The 20,318-nt window shown below is 39.0% G+C and overlaps 1 protein-coding gene across 1 annotated transcript in view; it reads left to right on the top strand.

Moving 5' to 3' along the window:
• Window positions 1-20,318, top strand: part of BRE (brain and reproductive organ-expressed (TNFRSF1A modulator)) — a 402,733-nt gene that overhangs the window by 358,751 nt on the left and 23,664 nt on the right. The window contains exon 11 of the mRNA XM_005686868.3: window positions 7,348-7,501. Coding sequence (XP_005686925.1) covers window positions 7,348-7,501 — 154 coding nt within the window. The remainder of the gene's footprint in view (window positions 1-7,347; window positions 7,502-20,318) is intronic.

Genomic DNA, 20,318 nt, shown 5'->3' with positions numbered 1-20,318 from the left:
ATTTGTGGCAGTGTTTTAGGAGTGGGAATGCCGAGTTATGAAGTCTATACATCTTCACTTTTACTGTACAGGAGGTTATAGAAATTTATATTCTCATTGTCAGTGGTGAGAAATTCCAGCGTTCCACATCTTTGACAATACTTGGGGATTGTTGGTGTTCTTAATTTTTGCCAGTCTAATACGTATGAAATGGAATCTCCTTGAGGTTTATAATTTTGCATTTCCCTTAAATACTCCTTTAGTTCAACAAGCATTTATTGAGTGTCTCTCCTATGTTATGTCATGCCCTGTGCCAAGTGCTAAGAATATAAAATAACTAATTCATGACCCCTACCCCTAGGAGCACTCAACTTTTGTAGTAATTCCCAGCTTGGGAGGCATATCAGAGGCACTTCGGGCACATTTTCAGGAACCAGAGGTCTGAGATGGGGCCCAAGGGTTAATTCCTTCGTGATGCAGATGTTGACTTCTAATTGAGACCCTCTGAGCTCATGACAGGAGAAGCTTAGCTGATATGGTTCAGCCTGGGTTCATTTATGTGGCCAGGTAGGAGAACCTGGCTCTTCCTGGGCACACACTATGGCATCCGTTTCACAGTGAGATTCTTCCTGGAGTTTTGTGTGAATGGCTTATTGGGGGTCGGAATTATTAATTTGTCTCTGTAAAGTACCTCAAAAGCGAATGCTAAACAAAATGTAAGCAGGAACCAAATTTCCTATAACTTCACCTACCTGGGAAGTTAGCTGTAAACCTGGAAGGAAACGAACAACAGCAGGTGGAAGAGGAGGAGGAGATAGTATCTGAACTCCAAACAGTACCTGAGCTGGAGCTCACACAGCATTGCTTGCCATCATACAGCCCCTGCTCCACACCAGGTCCCGGCCTACAGGTAGAGAATCAACCATGCTGACTCTCCAGGAGCTGAGATGCAGGCTGGGTGAAGCAGACAAAAGGCAGCGAGAAGAGGCAAGAGAGCGAGACCATACTGAGGTTGGGCTGGCCATGGTGAGAAGTGGCAAAGGAAAAGGAGCCAGAAATAAATGAAGTTTGTGGTCGGGGGGCGAACGGCACACACAAGCCAGTAGCACTGGGGACCTCAGCACCACCTCAAAGGCATGTCAGCTCTTTAACTGAACGGTTTTGGGGGTCTGGCTCGTGGTAGGAGGCATTTGTGAAAGAGCAAGTAAACTCTTCTCTTTTTAAAAACTTTTTGTTTTATATGGGCGTATAGTTGATTAATAATGTTGTGTTAGTCTCAGGTGGACAGCAAAGTGATTCAGTTATATCAATACATACACATACATCTATTCTTTCTCAAATTCTTTTTCCATGTTGGTTGTTACATAATATTCAGCAGAGTTCCCTGTCTATACAGTAGATTTTTGTTGGTTATCCATTTTAAATATAGCAGTGTGTACAGGTCAATCTCTAATTCCCTAACTATCCCTTCCCCCCCTTGTAATCATAAATTCATTTTCTAAGTCTGTGAATCTGTTTCTGTTTTGTAAATAAATTCATTTGTATCATTTCTTTTTGGAAGTGAAGTCTTATTAACACTTGAGACTCTCATGTATAATGATCTTTTCATGTGTTGTTTGTCATCAAGAAAAGGCTAAATTCTTTTCAGTATGTTATTCTACTGAGATGTAAAGGTCGTACAAAGTTTAGAAAGAGATCCATCAAAATAGTTAAACACTGTGAAAATTTATGCTGTAGTTAGAAATTTCACAAAAATAGAAGTGTATAAAACTAGACTGAAAGAAAAATACTAAGTAAGGAAAAGGACGAGTCAGAGGAAAGAATGAATGTTTATTTACTACCTGTTCTGTTTTTGTTCAGTTGTTTCAACAATGCTATAAGAATGACTACCCTCATTTTTCAGGTGAGAAAAATCAAGAATCAAATAGATGAAATATTCTGCCTATGGTCTCACCACTAATAAATGAATAGGGCTCAGAATTGAAACGCATTTTTATCAGACTCCAAAGGCTGTGTATACTTTTTCCATCATATCATGCTGTCACCTCCCATGCTAGGATTTTTAGCATTTACAGCAAAATCCAAGAAACTTCAGGCTTTAGTTTGTTAATATTACTACACCCCAAAGGTCATCTGTTTACATGATCAAATCACACAAAAAAGTGAAAAATTGAAACCAACGAATTAAAATGTGGTTAATATTTGGTCTCTTTGGTCACTTACATGTAAGGCCATGATGATAAAAAAGAGACTCCATTTGCTTTTTAATGCCTTGAGTAGGGACACTTCTGAATTGGAAAACTTGTCTTTTCTGTTTCTTATAGGTGAGTATTTTGGATATGTGATAGTTAGCTTTCTAATGGTTTGGATCCCTGTGTCTCAGAGGTTTAGTGTGTAGTTAGTAAGATCAGGGGTGGTCAGTCAGTAAGTGGCAACTTCCCTAATTGGTTGTGTGCTCACTGCGGGGAAAGCCTGGGAATGAGACATGTACAAACTGCTCTTAAGAAGAATTGACCTGAGATGGAATCATCGTCGAAAGGGGAGTTTACAGCCAGTCAACATGAGGTTAAAACTAGCTCCTATTGAGGCTTCGAGGAACTGGAGGGGGACTGGAAATCTAAAGGTAACCATAGCCACCACAAAGTGGATCCATGAAGCATCTTCCCTATAGCCCAAACACACAAGAATACAGAGCTGGGAAGGTTTGGAGGAATGAAATAATGGCTGACTTGTGAATAATGATGAAAATATTTGATGATGCGACTCTCAGGGAAGCAATTATGGTTAACCCCTCGTTTGTCTGGCATTTTCAAGGGTTGAACTGTCCCACATAACTGAATTTTCCAGACAGCTAAAACTTTCCTATTTATGCGCCTTGAATGTTTTTAACCATGCTTGATGGAAATATTTCTGAAATAGATTATACAATTATCCTGCCTTCTTGAACAGAAGCTGCAAGGAATAACATTTCCTTTAGTTTCCTTGCACTGCAGGTCCAAGAAGACCTGATTTTAAAAGTTGAAATAGTTAGGTCTTGTAATCGTCTGACAAAACAAGGAATCCAGAGCTGGGCAGTGCCAGAGAGAGATGAATTTGACAGCTCAGTGACATCAGGCTGACTTTCCGCTCATGGTCACGAGATGAGTGCCAGCTCCAAGCCTCAAGATCTCACATGATAAGATCTAGGCAAAAATGAAATGGGGGCTTCTCCATATGTGTCTTAAATTAGAACAAGATTTCTCAGAGACCCCTGGCCGACTTCCACTCGGGTCCCATTAGCAGAATTGAATCACATTTCTTTGCCTTGGTTTTATAGAAGGTTGAGGGAGTGAATGCTCTCCGACTATGGGAGGAGGTGTCTGAACATATAAAAGAAGATGGAGAATGGCTGTTGGTTAGGCAACCAAGAGTGTTGGCCCCGTTACCAAGATTGGGAGTGAACATCACTATGTATGGTAATAGCTTGAGGGAACGATCAAGCTCTTTGTTCCTACACTGAATCGCGTTCCCCACCCCCACAACTGGGATGCTTTGTGATTTCCTAAGTCTGCTTTTATTTATTATTCTCTCTCAGTGCTTTGTGCCAGACTGCTAGTTATCACTATTTTCTGTTAATGTCCCTTGTTCTAATCTTGCCATAATTAGATTTTTTTTCTTTTTCCTGGAAAAACCATATGATCAAACTTGTTAGAACAAAGCCTGAAATGTTGAGTATCTGGCAGCTGTCCTGTGGATCGGATACACAATGTGGCATTTTTCTTTTGGCTGTTCAGTGTCATTTTTCCATTGTTGAGGTCTGAGGCTGGGAAGTGAAGTTTCTCGAGAGTCTTGTGAACTTAGATAAAACTAATGAAGTCTTCTTCTGGTGCAAGGATGAGGACATAGAAGCAGTTAAGCATATTTACTAGAGAAGATAAAACCATCAGAACTTCAGCATGGTTTGGAGAGAGGCAGCAAAGTTTCTCAGTGCATCTGGCGCCTCTCAAAGCTGCACGGTGGGCAGTTCTCTGGGACTGTGACCAGTAGAACCTGTCACTGCTGTGACCGTCCAGCATGAGGCAAGCTGGTGCAGAACTTAATTATTCCTGCCTTCTGCCAGGGCGTCAGAGCCCTGTGAGCAACTCCTGTGAAGTGCCCAGGTTGAGCAGAATTAGCAGTGTTTGAGTGTGACTCGTTTCAACAAGTTCTTGAAGAAAATAATGCTTAGGAAATGGCTGTTGAAAATTATACTGAACAAGAAGGGGACCATTTCTTCTGTGGCTCAAGAGCTGGGCAAAATTCAGTCTCTGAATCCAGAAAGAAGGAAATAGGAAGCACTTGTGAAAACAACGCTGACAATGAGTAACTGAATCCAATGGAATGATGCTACTCTGGGAATCAAACCTGAGCTAGTAGAGGAGTTGGATTCTAAGAAAGCAGATGTTCAGTTGCTCAGATTTAACATGGCTGAGATGACTAGCCCAAACTGCCCAGAAACTTAGGAGTTTCTTAAAGTGAGTTAGCTGTTTGAAGGCTCAGCAGTCATTATTTTAATGTTTCAGAAAAATCATGACGTAGCCTGTAGGCAAAATGTAAAGTGTCAGAAGCATTTGGGGATAAGGAAAACAAATTTTGTTTTGTTTTTTTAATTCTAACTAACTTGTACCATTCAAATCATTCTTATAAGAAAAATGCAAAGTATTTCTCATAGGTATTTTAGTTATTAACTCCTTCTTAGAACATTTTTAAAGAAGTCATCCTTCTACTGACTACAGACTGATTCAGGCAGGATACGCCCTCATTAAACTGAACAAGGTATTTATATTTTTTAAATTTATTTTCTCATGTGAATTAATATGTGGATTACCAACTTTTATCTTTGAAGGACTCTGATCAGTCCTACCCCTTCTAATGATATAGCCACTGTGTTAAGTTTTAGTACTGACTCCAGCTACACTTTTTAAGAAAAATCTCCATGGCAAAATAATCATGTAATCAAATACTTTTGGGGAAAATATTGGTACATATCAGCTAACAGGTTTTTTAAAATCAGAGTAACTCACTCATTTAGGTAAATAAAATTATGTTTATATTTTGAATTGTTCCTGGTCTTAATTGGGCATATAGTGGGTCAGAGTGGATGTTTCAGGACTAGATGGGAAAATCATTTTTTAGCCTATCAAAATACCAGTGGCTCATTTTCTACAAAACAAAATAACAGGAACAAAAAAAAATGCACTTCAGCCCTAGAAAGCTGGTAGCTTAAGAGTCATGAAGCTTCTGATACTATCTATATTGCTTGGATACTGAATGATGACTGTACTTACTTTGAATTGGTAAATTATTGCCATTGAATTTTATTATTGAAAATTACTGCAGTTTTAAAGGGAAACTTGCATGTTAAATACTTTGCACCAATGCTATAGCTATTGCTTTGGAGATTAATCTGAATCTCATTTTATGTATGAAACATATAAAATATAAACATGGTTGAAATCAAATTAAAGTACATGTGAAGAGGCATTTTTTTCTAAAATTAATCAGAGGAAATGAAGTGAGTAATCAGAAGAGAGATGAAGTTTTGGAAAACAATATTTATTCCAAATGACTGAAGATATTTCATATCAAACTCTGTAAGATGAAAGGATTCAAAAGGGTTTTTTGAACCTAAGTGCTTATCACATGAATTAGTGTGTTTTTCATGTTTTGTATTATTCCTATATGTTACCAGATTTTTGCTTTGGCACAGACATGTATTGAAACTGCATTGAGGCACTTGGAAAATGTGACTAAAGAGTGGACATTCAAAATCCTGCCACTTTTCTTTGGTTGGGGGGTGATTCATCTGTAGAAACCCCCTACAGCACTGAGTCAGAGTCAGATATACTCAGAGGCCTAAGAGGCCTTACCAACTGGACAGTTTTTTGTTTTTTAAGTTTGCTGCAAACCTAACTTCCTTCAAAAAATCATTTTGGATACTTGGTGGGCCTGTTCCAAGTCAAAAGTCACCCTAACTGACTTGGTGATACATGTATAGCTATCTAGTATATCTTTTTCTTTCCTATATTTGCCTCATGGAACCAAAAGGATGAACCCTGTACATCCTTCACAGTAGAGACTTTAGCTTACTAAGTTGTAATTTTGACAGTGAGCAGTAAACCCAAGAGCAAAAGGCAACGTGAGCCAGTGGAAGGAGCTTAGGATTTAAATTACAGGACTAGATTTGAGTCCTGCCTCTGTGTAGCTGTGGTATGAACAAGTTAATAAACCTTTTGGAGCCTCAAGTATGTCATTTATTAAATGCAGCTGGTGAAAATAATGTCTGCTTCAAGGAATTATAGGTATCAAATTAGATAAAGTATATAAAAGTACTCTGTAAAGCTAGGAAAGTCTATACACATTTTTCTTGTTATTCTTTTTTTAAATGGATGTGCCTATTCTATGTCCTCAAAGTGAGTAACATTTACAGAAATACATATTATATGCCTTGAGGAATTTGACATCGAAACAGTCTATGTTTTTAGTGATAGTTTGCCTGAACTGAAAATAGGAAGTCATTTTATTTTTAAAAATGGAATTAAAGGATCCCCAAATGAACATAAAGCACATAATATTTGTAAATAGCAAATATTAAAATCAGTATATACTAAAACAGTAGACATATGTAGTCCCTGTGACATTCCATTAAGCAGCTGATACTGATTGAGGAGATATATATGGTAACATATACAGAAAAACGGAAAACTGCTCAGTATCAAAGTTCACTGCTAGATTGAAAGTGAAGTGATATACTTTGTTTTTTCCGGTGGCCCAGTTGCCATCTCCTGTAGAAAAGAAAGATCATCACTTGCCCTCTTGATCACCTTTCCAAATCCATTCTTTAAGAACAGTCTTCTTCAAATTCCGGATGAGAAAGACACTGCCCAGCCTTTGATGAGTTTATGATATAATAGATACTTGAAAGAGATATACAATTAACTTCTCTGTGAATACTGGACAGGTAATAAGTGCCACAGCAGTTCAGGGAACTGGGGTTGCCCAGTCTCTGCGACCATTTCCTAGTACTCTTTCAGCACTTACCTACACATCATGCCTCATATTGGTTAAATTTTTATTTATGGGTGATTTGCCTTTCTACCTAGGTTATAAACTCCTTGAAGGCAGGGAAGACACCTTGTCTTGGATTGGCCAAAAAGTTTGGAAAACCCAAATGAACTTTTTGGCCAACTCAGTATTTCTTGGGTTCTCTCTCCATACCTGTTACCTAAGCATCAACCAGTGTTTATGGTTTAAGTAGAGTCTTGTACCCACCATTCGTATTTAGCCAAAAAATGTGTATTAAGATGCATTTAAGCCCTAACTATCTTTTCCTTTCTTCTGTCTTTACAGTTGACCTGCCCCTGTTTTTCCCTCGAGATCAGCCAACTCTCACATTCCAGTCTGTCTATCACTTTACCAACAGTGGACAGCTTTATTCCCAGGCCCAGAAGAACTACCCATACAGCCCACGATGGGATGGAAATGAAATGGCCAAAAGAGCAAAGTAAGTGAATCATTGTTTTTGTTGTTGTGTTATTTGGCTGTGTTGGGTCTTAGTTGCGCACGAGGGATCTTCGTTGCATCTTGTAGGATCTTTCCTTGCAGTGTATGAACTCTCTAGCTGAGGCACGCAGGCTCAGTAGTTACAAAGGTGCTTGGGCTTAGTTGCTCCATAGCATGTGGGATCTTAGTTCCCCAACCAGGAATTGAACCTTCTTCCCCTGCATTGCAATGCGGATTCTTAACCCCTGGGCCATCAGGGAAGTCCGCTGAATCAATTGTTATTTCTTGCAAATAAGTAACATATGTTTATCTAGTCCAGGGGTTGGCAAGCTACTGCCCTGTGCCTGTTTTTATAAATAAAATTTTATTGAAACATAGCCATACCCATTTTTAAAGTTATCTTCTGTGGCTGCTTTCATGCAACAACTGCAGGATGAATAGCTGAAACAGAGCACATATGGCCTGGAAAGCCAAAAGTAATTGCTGTTTGGCCCTTTATAGAAAAAGTTAGCCAACTCCTCTTCTAGCCTCATCAGGTAGATTGTCTTTTAAAAAAAAAAAAAATGGGTTACAGGATATCTCTGAAATCTACCTTTCTATTTAGATTAGATTCTATTTACTAGATGGGAATTGGAGTTATGTATAAATGGTGTCTATGATGAAAATATTGACAGCTGCTTTCACTTTTTTTTAAATGGGAAATTTCAGCAGATAGTAAACAAATAGAATTTTGGTCTTGTTAGTCAACATGTGGATGTAGTACCTAGTTTTTCATATGGAACTGTAAAGCCTTTGAAGGCACAGAGTGAGTTATATTTTTCACTGCATCTCTGCAGCCATTGCCCAGAGTAGGGCCTGCATCATCTGCGAATAAATGGCTATACAAATAACTTCAGTTCAGTTCAGTTCAGTTCAGTCACTCAGTCGTGTCCGACTCTTTGCGACCCCATGAATTGCAGCACGCCAGGCCTCCCTGTCCATCACCAACTCCCGGAGTTCACTCAGACTCACGTCCATCGAGTCAGTGATGCCATCCAGCCATCTCATCCTCTGTCATCCCCGTCTCCTCCTGCCCCCAATCCCTCCCAGCATCAGAGTCTTTTCCAGTGAGTCAAATAACTTAGAACTATTAATATCCTTAGGGAAATAAGTTGGGAATTTGAGGTTGAAGTTTAGCTGGAGTTTGGAATTTAGAGATATAACTATTGCACTTGAACCTCTCTATAGAAAGTGTTCCCCAGTCATATGGAGTAGGTAAATATAAATGCAGAATGTTTTTTATAGGTAAGACTTTAGTATCTGGAGCACCAGTCATCTTCATGAACCATGACCTTCCTAGACTGAAGCAACAGTGAGTGGGTCAGTGTCATAGTTTCCAAAAATAAATTATAGAGTGGCAGGTGGTTATTACTTTATCATACAGCTGTATGCTCACACCTATGATTCCAGCTAAAGGATGTTCAGATCCAAAGAATTACAGAGATGAAGAATATCGATTCAGCATCCTCTTCATTGCTCATCCAGTATTCATTGAGCATCTCCCATGTTCCAGGCAGTGTGCCCAAGGCTGGGGATACGGTGATAAACAAATCAGAAATTTTCCATGTCATCATGGAATTTATAGCCCAGCAGGAGAGATCAAAGCGTTTATGATATCAAACCAACTTGTGATGGTTTTTTAAAGTGTGTACTAGTAAAACCTGGCCTTCCAGACCTAGAACGCTCTTGATTGGTAAGGCTTCTTGCTCGTTTCTTCCCCGCTGTGGGTTCTCTTTCGTTCCCCAGGTACCCCCTGGCATCTCCATACTTTCTGTAGTACAAGGCTTTCACTCACAGCAGAGTTGGGACTCTTTTAAATAATGACAGGACAACTTTCTCTAGAAACCTAGATTGCCTCAGATTCATGTGTGGAATCCAGAGCTGTTGTTGTCTGAACCTTCAGTGTGCCCTTCCTCCCTGTGTTTTCCCTTTTTGTCCACAATGCCCAAGTCTGAAATTCTATTTAAGGAAAAAAACAAACACATGCAAAGGTAACTAATGACGATGAGTAAGACTTACTTATCTTGAAATAAACTTGAAAAGGGGGATTATGAAATAAGTTTTATGTTTGAGGAATTGCAGTTTAATTTTCTGGGCTTTCCCTGGGTCTACATAGAATCTGCCATTAAAAGATGGGCTGTTATTTGTGGTATGTGCTGTGGAGTCTAAACTAGACGTGTTTTTGTGGTTTCCATGGCAAAGTTACCTCCTTGTGTGTGTGTATGCTTATGTGCGTGAGTGTGCCCATAGACACACATGCTTTTTCAGTAAACTTTTTAGCATGTATGAATTTAGTCTTTAAGGAGTTGCAGACCAAAGCCTATGATTTCAGTGTAGGCCTGTCGTAAGTGAGGCCTGTTTATCTTAACAGATTGGTTCAGAATTGCAAGAGACATTTGCTTTACATTACCACCAGCCTAAAGAAAACATCTGAAGTAGTGTTTTTAAAAAATCTGCCTTCTACTGTAGTGAAGATGGATCCATTTTAAGTGTAATAAAAGAGAAAGTCAGCTCATGCTAGAAAGAAGTAGTTTAAAAACTCCCTTCTTAAACTGATCCGAGTAACTTCCCTGAGCTGTGTCAGAAGTCCAGGTAGTGGATAAGCACAACCAGAGAACTTCCCTGCAGTACAGACTAGAGATTGGGGGAGAAGGTGAAGAGACAGGACAGAAAGAGACAGAGGCCAACTGCAGCGTTCCTTGCACTCCCTGCTTCTTTGTCCTGTGGAAATGCTGCATGCACACAGTGCGCACAAGGCTGTAATTCACTTGGAGAGCTCTGCCCAGGCCATAAACACTCTCATGGTTTATGAACAGCACTAGAGCCCATGGAGTGGAGTCAGCTGTCTATTCCCTCCCATAGAGCAGAATTCTAAACATGTGAACTCAGAAAGGCCACTTTCTGGCACTGACCAGAGCTTCTCCTGTGACTTGTACTTCTTGCTCATGGCTGTCCAGCAAGTTCTGTCCTCACAAGTGAATCCCCTCTGCTGGGTGAGCACAGGCTTTGGGGTCATGTGCACCCCAGTTCCCATCACAAGTTCTAATCTGTAAGCTCTGTCACCTTGGGCAGGGCTATTAATCTTCCCAAACTTCATCCTGAAAAACAAGACTGTACTCCTGCCTATGATAGGCTTGAGGCGAAGGATCAGTCAGGGGGTGGACATGGAGAGGACCCTTGGTTGGATTTAGCTTCCTCTTTGACTTACAGTACCTTTGCCTGCTTCTTTCCTCCTGCTCTCTTTCTGCTCCTGCAAATCTCCTCTTCCTTCCACATGGTTTTCCATCCATGTTAACTTACAGGCAGTTCTTTCACCTCTCTCCAGTTTGGGTTGACCTATTGGTCATAGACTGCTTTGAAATCTCATTTGTATTGTTCTTTGCTTTTTCACATCTTTGTATACATCTCATTTCCTTCATCAACCTGTGAGTCCTTTGAAGGCAAGGGTTTTCTTTTAAAGATATCTTTATCATTTAAACGTATTTATTGTAGCATAATTTAGGTACACTTAAAATTTACATACAGTGAAGTAGACAGATTCAAGTGTAACTTTTGACGGAGTTTTGACAGTTACCTTCTACCCCTTTCCAGTTAGTCTCCTCACCCCCAAAACAATGCTTTTTTCTATCATCATGTCTTAGTTTTTCCTCTTCTAGATGGTTCTTATAAATGGAATAATACAGATTGTACTCTTTCATGTCTTTTGTGTTTAACATAATTAATTTTAAACTTATCTGTTGTGGCATTGCTTCTTTTTCCTGCTGAGTAATATTTTATTGTCTGAATATACTATAATGTACTAATCCATTCATCTGCATATGTGTGTTTAGGTTGTTCCCAGTTTGGGGATTTTTATGAATACAGCTGCTGTGAACTTTCTTACATGAGTTTTTAATAGACATACTTTCAATTCTGTGGGTAGATAATTGGAAGTGGGAATGTGTGTATGATGAACTTTATAAGAAACTAACCACCTTTTTCATAATCGTTGTTCCAGTTTGTACCCCCACCATTAATATGTCAGGTTCCAGTTGTTGCATATCCTCTCCAACACTTGGTATTGTCAGTCTTTTTAATTTTAGCTATTCTACAGGGAGTGAAGGGATATCACATTGAGCTTTTAATTTTGATATTCTAATGATTACTGATAAGCATATTTTCATGTGCTTATTGGTGTGTTTGTTCAAATTTTGTGTATTTTTAATCAGGTTGTTGGTCTATTATTAAGTTTTAAGAGTTCTTTATATATTTGTCAGAAATATGTATTACAATTATTTTCTCCCAATCTGTGGCTTGCTTTTTCATTTTCTTAACAGTATCTTTTGATGAGCAGAAAATTTTTAATGAAATCTATTTTATCAGTGTTTTATTTTTATGTTAATATTTTTGTATCCTCATAATTATTTGCCTTCCTCAAATGCCTGAAGAGATTCTCCTCTGTCTTTCTCTAAAGCTTTGGTTTTGGTTTGACATTTAGGTCTATAATCCATCTCACATTCATTTTGGGGTATGGTATGAGGTAGAAGCTGAAGTTAATTTTTTTGCTTATATATCTCCAGCTATTTAAGCAACATTTGTTGAAATTACCTTCATGCCTTTATCAAAATAAATAGACCATATATAAGTGGGTCTGTTTCTGGATATTCTTTTCTATCTAGTTTTCTGTTTATATACCAATAGTTCTTAAAGTCAGGAAATATAAATTCTCCAACTTTATTCTTTCTAAATATTGTTTTGGCTATTTTAAGTCCTTTGTATTCCTGTATAAATTTTAGAGTCAGTTTGCCAATTCCAGCCCCAACTTTCAAAAAAGACCTGCTGAGATTTTGATTGAGATGGCATTGAATCTGTAGCTCAATGAAGAACTGACTGACATTTTGACAATACTGAGTTTTCCAATCAACAACATGATTTTTGTTTAGATCTTCTATATTTTATCTCAGATATGTCTTAAGATTTCATGTGGAACTCTTGTATATTTTTAGCATTTTTGCTTTTATTGTGAATGATAGTTTTTCAGATTTCATTTTCCAGTTGTTGCAGGTATATAGGAATACAAATGACTTTTCTCTATTAACTTTTCTAAATTTATAATCCTACCAAGTTCTAGTAGCTTTTTTGTAGATTTATTAAGATTTTTTACATAAACAGTCATATCATCTGTTAACAGCTTTACTTCTTTCTTTCCAGTGTTTATAATCTTTCTGTTTTTTTTTGTTTCTTCTTTTTTTATTTTGAACCTTCTGTACTGACTGGGACCTCCAGTTCATTGTTGTACACAAGCACTATGAGCAGACATTTGGCTTTGTATATCCCCTTAAGGTTAATGTTAGCATTAGGTTTTACTTAGATGTCTTTAGCAGATTAAAGAAATTCCCCTATATTCCTGCTTTGCTGAGAGATTTTTATCATGGCTGAGTATTAAACTCTGTAGCATGCTTTTTCTGTATCTATTGACATGATCCTGTGTTTTTTCTTTTTTCTGTTAAAATGGAGAATTACATTCATTAGTTTTCAATTGTCAGACCAACCTTGCATTCCAGCAATAAATAAACCCTTCTGAGTCATGATACTTTATCCTTTTTTATATTATTTGATTCAATTTGCTAAAATTGCATTGAGAATTTTATATCTATGTTCATGAGTCATAGTGGTCAGAAGTTACTTTTCTTGTATTGTCCTTATTAGACTGTTATAGTAGCACTAAACTGGCTTCATAAAATGAATTGACAAGTTTCCCTGCCTCCTCTGTTTTCTGAAAGAGTTTGTGTAGGTTTTGTGTTATTTTTTTCCTCAATGTTTGGTAGAGTCTGTTTGTGGAAAAAAATTAAATGTCTGTACTACATATAGAGATATTCAGATTTTTACAGTTTCTCCTGTTAGTTTTAGCAAGTTGTGGGTTATTTTTAAAAGAAATTTATCCATCATATTTAAGTTGTTGAATTGATTGGCATGAAATTGTTTATGGTATTGTCTTACTTTCCTTTTAATATCTGTAGGATATAGTGATATAGCTTCTTTTACTCCTTAAAGTGAAAATTTGTATCTTTATCCTCTTATCCCCTTTTCTTTAAAAAAAAATCTGCTTAGGGGTTTATCAGTTTTTCTAATCTTTTCAAAGAAGCAGCCTTTACTTTGTTGATTTGTTTCCTGTGGTTTGTTTTCCATTTTGTTCATTTATGCTTTTATCTTTATTATTTCCTTTGACTTATTTTCAATTTAATTTCTTCTTTTTCAGTTTTCATTTCTCAAAATGTAAGTTTAGATCATTGATTTTAATCCTTTCTTCTTTTTTAATATAAGCCTTTAAAGCTATAAATTTCTGCCTAAAAGGTTTGTTTTAGCTGTCTCTCTCAAATTTTGATATGTTGTTTTTCTTTATCATTTTGTTAGAAAATTTTTAAAATTTCTTTTGTGATTTCTTTTTGGACCATGAGTTATTTATAATTGTGCTGCTTGAATTTCAAATGTTTGGGGACTTTTCTAGATGTTTTATTGTTACTGATATCTAATTTCTATTTTGGTCAGTTATAATCTGTATGGACTTAATCCTTTGAAATCTGTTGAGATTTGTTTTATGACTCAACACGTAGTCTATCTTGATAAATAGTCCATGTGAGCTTGAAAAAAATGTATGTCCTGCAATTTTGAGTATAGTGTTTTGGATACATATTAGTTACTTGTTAGCAGTATTCAGTCTTCTATATCCTTTTTTTGTGTGTTTTTTATTATATCAGCTACTGAAAGGAGGTGTTAAAATCCCACCTATGATTTTAGATACGTTTATTTCTTCTTTTAGTTCTGTCATTTTTTTGCTTTTTGGATTTTGAAGGTTTGTTATTTATGTACATACATATTTGGAATTGTTACATCTTCTTGATAAATTGACCCTTCTATCATTATGAAATGACTCATGCTATTTCTGATAATACTCCTTCACTTGAATTCTGCTGGGTGTAATATGAATCTAGTTTCACCAGCATTCTTGTACTTATTTTTTGCATGGTATATCTTTTTTCATCCTTGTTCTTTCATCCTGTGTGTGCCTTTATATGTCAAGAAAACCTTTTGTAGGTTGTTTTTTTAAATCTAGTTTGATAATCTCTGCCTTTTAATTGGAGTATTTCATTCATTTACATTTCATATTAATGAGCTGGTTGCATATAAGTCTGCCTTCTTCCTATTTGTTGTTTATTTCCCCTGTTCTTTATTCCTTTGTTGTTCCCTTCCAAATCTTTCATTTTATTTATTTGAGAATTTTTTAGTATACCATTCTGTCTTCTCTTGGTCTTTAAGTATCTCTATGTATCATATTTTAGTTTTTAACACACTAAAACACATTCTTAATTTGTCTCCATCTATGATGAATTAATACTATAACATTTCAAGTGTAATGTAGAAACCTAAAACAGTATAATTCTCTTTATATCTTCTGCTCTCCTCTGATATATCTTCTTATATCATGAATCCCACAATATATTGTTGTTACTTTGGCTTTAAATAGTCAGTTGACTTTTAAAGAATTTTAGAAAAGAAAGAAAGGTTATGCTCCACTTTATTTGGTGATTTCCAAATAAAGGTAATGGAAAATATATTTCCCCTCCAAAAAGAAAAAAAAATATCTTATTTTTAAATGTCTTCTTTGGAACAAGCCATCAGAGAGCCATGTCCAGCCTGTATGCAGAGGACATCGAGACTCTGTCACCAAGAAAAGATACACCTGCATGACATCCAGGCTTCTCTGCCTGCCCTGTGGACTTTGCCATTTATCATGCACCCTCACATACTTTCTTGAAATCATCACTGTAGTCCTATGAGGAGTTTAGTAAAAAAATTTTCACCACCCTTCATACATATTAAAACACCTGAGGCTCAGAGAGACTCAGTGACTTTCTTAAGGGCACACAGGTAACTTATAGTGGAGTCAGGACTCAACATAGGGCCTCTGACTTTCTGTACAGCCACACCTAGGCAGAGGGATAAAGTTTTCCATTCTCTGTACCACTTCTGACCCTCCTTTCTCAGAAGCCTGGTATTTGAGTAACAAATATAGAGAAGAAATACATGCGGCCTTTAAGAGCACTGACCCTAAAGTCAAGAGAGAGTCGGATTTAAACCTATCTCTGCTACTTACTAGCTGTGTAACTTTAGGCAAATTCTTAATCTGAGTCTGTCTCCTTATCTATAAAATAGGGAAGCTAGTTTAGAATATCAAGTCAGTTCAGTCGCTAAGTCGTGTCTGACTCTTTACGACCCCATGGACTGCAGCACGCCAGGTTTCCCTATCCATCACCAACTCCCAGAGTTACTGAAACTCATGTCCATTGAGTCGATGATGCCATCCAACCATCTCATCCTCTGTCATCCCCTTCTCCTCCCACCTTCAATCTTTCCCAGCATCAGGGTCTTTTCTAATGAGTCAGTTCTTCGCATCAGGTGGCCAAAGTATTGGAGCCTCAGTTTCAGCATCAGTCCTTCCAATGACTATTCAGGACTGATTTCGTTTAGGATGGACTGATTGGATCTCCTTGTAGTCCAAGGAACTCTCAAGAAGTCTTCTGTAACACCACAGTTCAAAAGCATCAATTCTTCAGCACTCAGCTTTCTTTATAGTCCAACTCTCACATCCATACATGACTACTGGAAAAACCATAGCTTTGACTAGACGGACCTTGTTGGCAAAGTAATGTCTCTGCTTTTTAATATGCTGTCTAGGTTGGTCATAACTTTTCTTCCAAGGAGCAAGCGTCTTTTAATTTCATGGTTGCAGTTACCATCTGCAGTGATTTTGGAGCCCCCCAAAATCTGTCACTGTTACCATTGTTTCCCCATCTATTTGCCATGAAGTGATGGGACCAGATGCCGTGATCTTAGTTTTCTGAATGTTGAGTTTAAAGCCAACATTTTCACTCTCCCCTTTCACTTTCATCTAGAGGCTCTTTAGTTCTTCTCTTTCTGCCATAAGTATGGTGGCATCCGCATATCTGAGGTTATTGATATTTCAAGTAGGGTATGTGATTTTCTATTGTTGATGAACAACAGAAATTTAACATCTTATAACAGTACAAATTGTCATCTCATACTTTCTGTAGATCAGGAGTCCAGCACAGTCCTCCTCACTTCTCTGTTCAGGGTCCCGAAAGATTAAAGTCAAGGTGTTGGCTCAGGCTGTTACCATACCTGAGGCTCAGGGCCTCTTGCAGACTCATTCAGATTGTTGGCAGAATTCATATCCTTGTGGCTGTAGGACTGAAGTCCCTGTTTTCTTGCTGACTGTCAGCTAGAGGCTGTTCCCTGTCGTGTGGGCCCCTCCATTGTCAAGCTTTTAGTGGTACATGAAATCCTCATATTTCCAATTTCTGACTGTGTCACTGACATCTAGACTCAGATTTAAAGGGTTTATTTGATTAGTCCAGGCTTACCAATTAATACCCCTTCCTTCAAGTCATCAATCCATTCCATGTAACATGAACCACTTGTGTGTGTGTTTGCTCTGTTGCTCAGTCATGTCTGACTCTTTGCAAACCCATGGACTGTAGCCAGCCAGACTCCTCTCCTCTGTCCATGAAATTTTCTAGGCAAGAATACTGGAGCAGGTTGCCTCTTTCCTGTTCCAGGGGATCTTCCTGGGATCAAACCCACATCTCTTGCATCTCCTGCATTAGTAATCCACTGACAGGAATGAAATACATCATTTTTGCAGTCCTGGGGCTAATACAGGGAGTATACACCAGGGAGTGAGGACATAACAGCTATCTTAGAATTCGCCACTACACAGGTAATACAGGTGAACTGTCTAGCATAGGATATGGCATGTTGCGAGCATTCAGTAAATGTCATCATCCCTGGAGGAAAAACAGAGAGTTTTGATTAGAAGGTAGCAGAGTCAGCATTGCTATCGACACATGTGACCCTATAAAACAGTCCCTCACCTCAGTGACTTCACCGGAGATTCTTCACTTCTAATCTGCCCTATTCATGGTTGCTACCCTCTGTGGTTGTGTCTTCTTGGTGCCAGTATAGCTGGTTTGAAAAGGGGAAAAATTCCAGCCCTCAACTGTTTAATCTACACAAAACCAGCAATCACTGAAAAAAAGTTGAACCCGCTAGTTACCTACTTTCGTATCTTGTACATAGCTTTAGCTCTATCTAGAGGAATGAGCCAGGTAACTTTTATAATCCTTCCTAGCTTGATGAATCTATGAATAGATGGCATGAGTTTTCCCTGAGTTTCATTGGATAAAACCTTAAGTTGATTCTAGAGGTCTGAGTAGGTTCTTGTAATAAAATTTAACCCCCAAATCACCTACTGCAATGGCTTGTCACACATTAAATCCATTATATAAATGGATTATTTTGAAAAATAGTTTCTCAGTCAACACATGGGAGTAATTCATTGTGAACCATCTAAAGCATCTTGTTTCCCCCTTGCCTCCAGGTCAGAAAGAGATGTTAGTTTCTTATTTTGAAACTTATCCAAAGCAGTCTATATTTCCCCATATGTGGCTTTTTACCTTGCATACTCTATTATTTATCATTCCGTTATCCTTGCAGAACAACTTTCTCTTTCAAGAATTTTTTAAATTGTACATTCTGGACTACTGCAGTTATTTTTCATCATTAATACCTTAGTATTCCCAAAGACACTGTTTTCTTTAGACTTCTCATTAGTGGCCAAATGCGTCAATCCAGTCTTACACAGTAGTCTTCTAAGTCAAACAGATAAAGACAGATCTCCTCTCCTCAAGAGAAAGGGGTTAGATGTCCCGTCACCTGATGTACCCCCCATCCCATCCCTTACTGTGGCCTCTGGGCCCCTCTGGGATGCCATAGAGCACAGCGTGGACATCCCACAGTATGGTTTCAGGACCCCTGAGGCCTGAGAATTCCTTGGAGACCAGGATAGGGCTGATGATGGGGAGGGGATGGTCATGAAGTATAAGTGGTTATAATGTGAGCCTATTTATGTGTTTGTTTCTCCAGAAATTACTCACTTGCGTCTTCTGGTAAGATTTAGTGGTGGCATCAGGCCTCTCTCTCAGTCCCTGTGCTTGGCCAGCTGACCACAGGGAGTCCTGGCTGAACCAGCTTTGGGGCCCAGGTAGCCAGTCATTGCTCAGTGTTAGGGAAAACCCTGATGGGGACTTCACAGCACTCTCCTGGGACCACTGCTCCTCCCCTCTCCCCTTTATGGTTATATTTTTGGAACTCTCATCTGGCATCCAAGGGTAGGGGTTGGCCAGGAAGGTAAGAATTGCAGCCACTATGATTGCTTACCCCCACAGCCCTTCTGAGGAGGGAGTGGTGTAGCTGCAGAACTGAGCCACTCTGGGCACAAAGCTCCCTGGGCAGAAGGGAGAACCCCGAGCTGGGCAAAAACAACCAAGCTTAGACTCCCAGGAAGCTTAGCCTCAGGGGCCCATCAGGGCTCAGACCTCAGTGGCAGAGCCTGCAAGTCCAACTGCTGCTATGATTCATGTGTTTTCTGTTTTCTTTCTTTTTTTTTCCTTTGAGTTTCCTAGGAATAGTTCCCTTTTAAAACTCCCAACCTCATCTCAGCTGAACTCCCCCAGAGAGAAGAGGGAATTTTTCAAGCCCAGGCTAGCCTAGCTTGGGGGATGAGAGCACCTGTTGAGGACAAGAGAAGAACCAGTGATGGTGCCTGCAGAGGAACTGGTCGAGGACCCCAAACCTTCCTCTCCTCCAACGTGCCCTGGGTTCCTGCATGCACATGCTTACCGTCCCCCAGGTTTAGAGACAGAGAGCATATGCATGCGTGTTCAGTCATGTCCAAATCTTTGCAACCCCGTGGACTATAGCCCATCAGACTCCTCTGTTCATGGGATTCCCCAGGGAAGAATACTGGAGTGGGTTGCCATTTCTTCCTCCAGGGAATCTTCCCGACCCAGGAATCGAACCTGGGTCTCCTGCAGAAGCTGTGTGAAGTTATTGCATCCTTGAACTTGCACAGAGATTCATTTTGAAAAGTATCTTCAAGGGATTCAGTTTGTTTTTCCTCTGAGAAGAGAGAGCAACAGAGATGGGAGGAATCCAAATGTGCCTGGCGTCCAGGCCTCCTCTCCAAATTGCGTAGGTCAGAGAGAACATGTTATTTATTAGAACCTGACATCTGTTGCTGTGAAATGATAAGCTCCATTAAAAAGCCTGGCCATCAATTACTGCTAATACAGCCCTCATCCTGGAGTAGGCTGCTCACCATTCTTCCAGCCTGCACAGACCAGGCTGTACCAGGCACGGAGTGTTCGCAGCCCCAAGCAGCCTCCCTACTCCTTGCACATGACCTCACAGGCCATCTCTTCCAGGTCCTCCATCTGTGTTCCTGGCTTCCTTTGATTCCACTCTGTGGCCACTCTGTTTTGGGGACTGAACCCCCTGTTCAGGCTGCTTTCTCATTGGAAACCAGGGTGAGGCTTTACCCTCTGGTCTCAGTCATGCAAGCCTGAGTCGCGCCAGAAGCTGCAGGCGGAAGGGTAACGGAGTGATCAGCAGGTCTAATTGGAGGAATTCACCTAGCTGTCCTGTTGTGAAAGCTACTGATCAGCTCAGGCTTGGATTCTGATTATCCCTCCCGGATGGGAATGTGTTCATGATAACCAAGTACAGCTACTTCCTTGTTTGTGAGTTACACTCCTGCATTTTCTTGGAAAAATAGACAGATGTCTTACAGATTCAGAAAGGAAAGAGTCGGGGAGTTGGTTTGGGATTTTTGTAGTGTACCAAAGTAGAAACTTTGGAATTAAATACTTCCGTAATACTTA

Source organism: Capra hircus, chromosome 11, assembly GCF_001704415.2.
Source record: "Capra hircus breed San Clemente chromosome 11, ASM170441v1, whole genome shotgun sequence".
NCBI classification, from domain to species: domain Eukaryota; kingdom Metazoa; phylum Chordata; class Mammalia; order Artiodactyla; family Bovidae; genus Capra; species Capra hircus.
The sequence above is the reverse complement of the archived record's forward strand: the minus strand, read 5'-3'. Positions and strand labels throughout refer to the sequence as shown.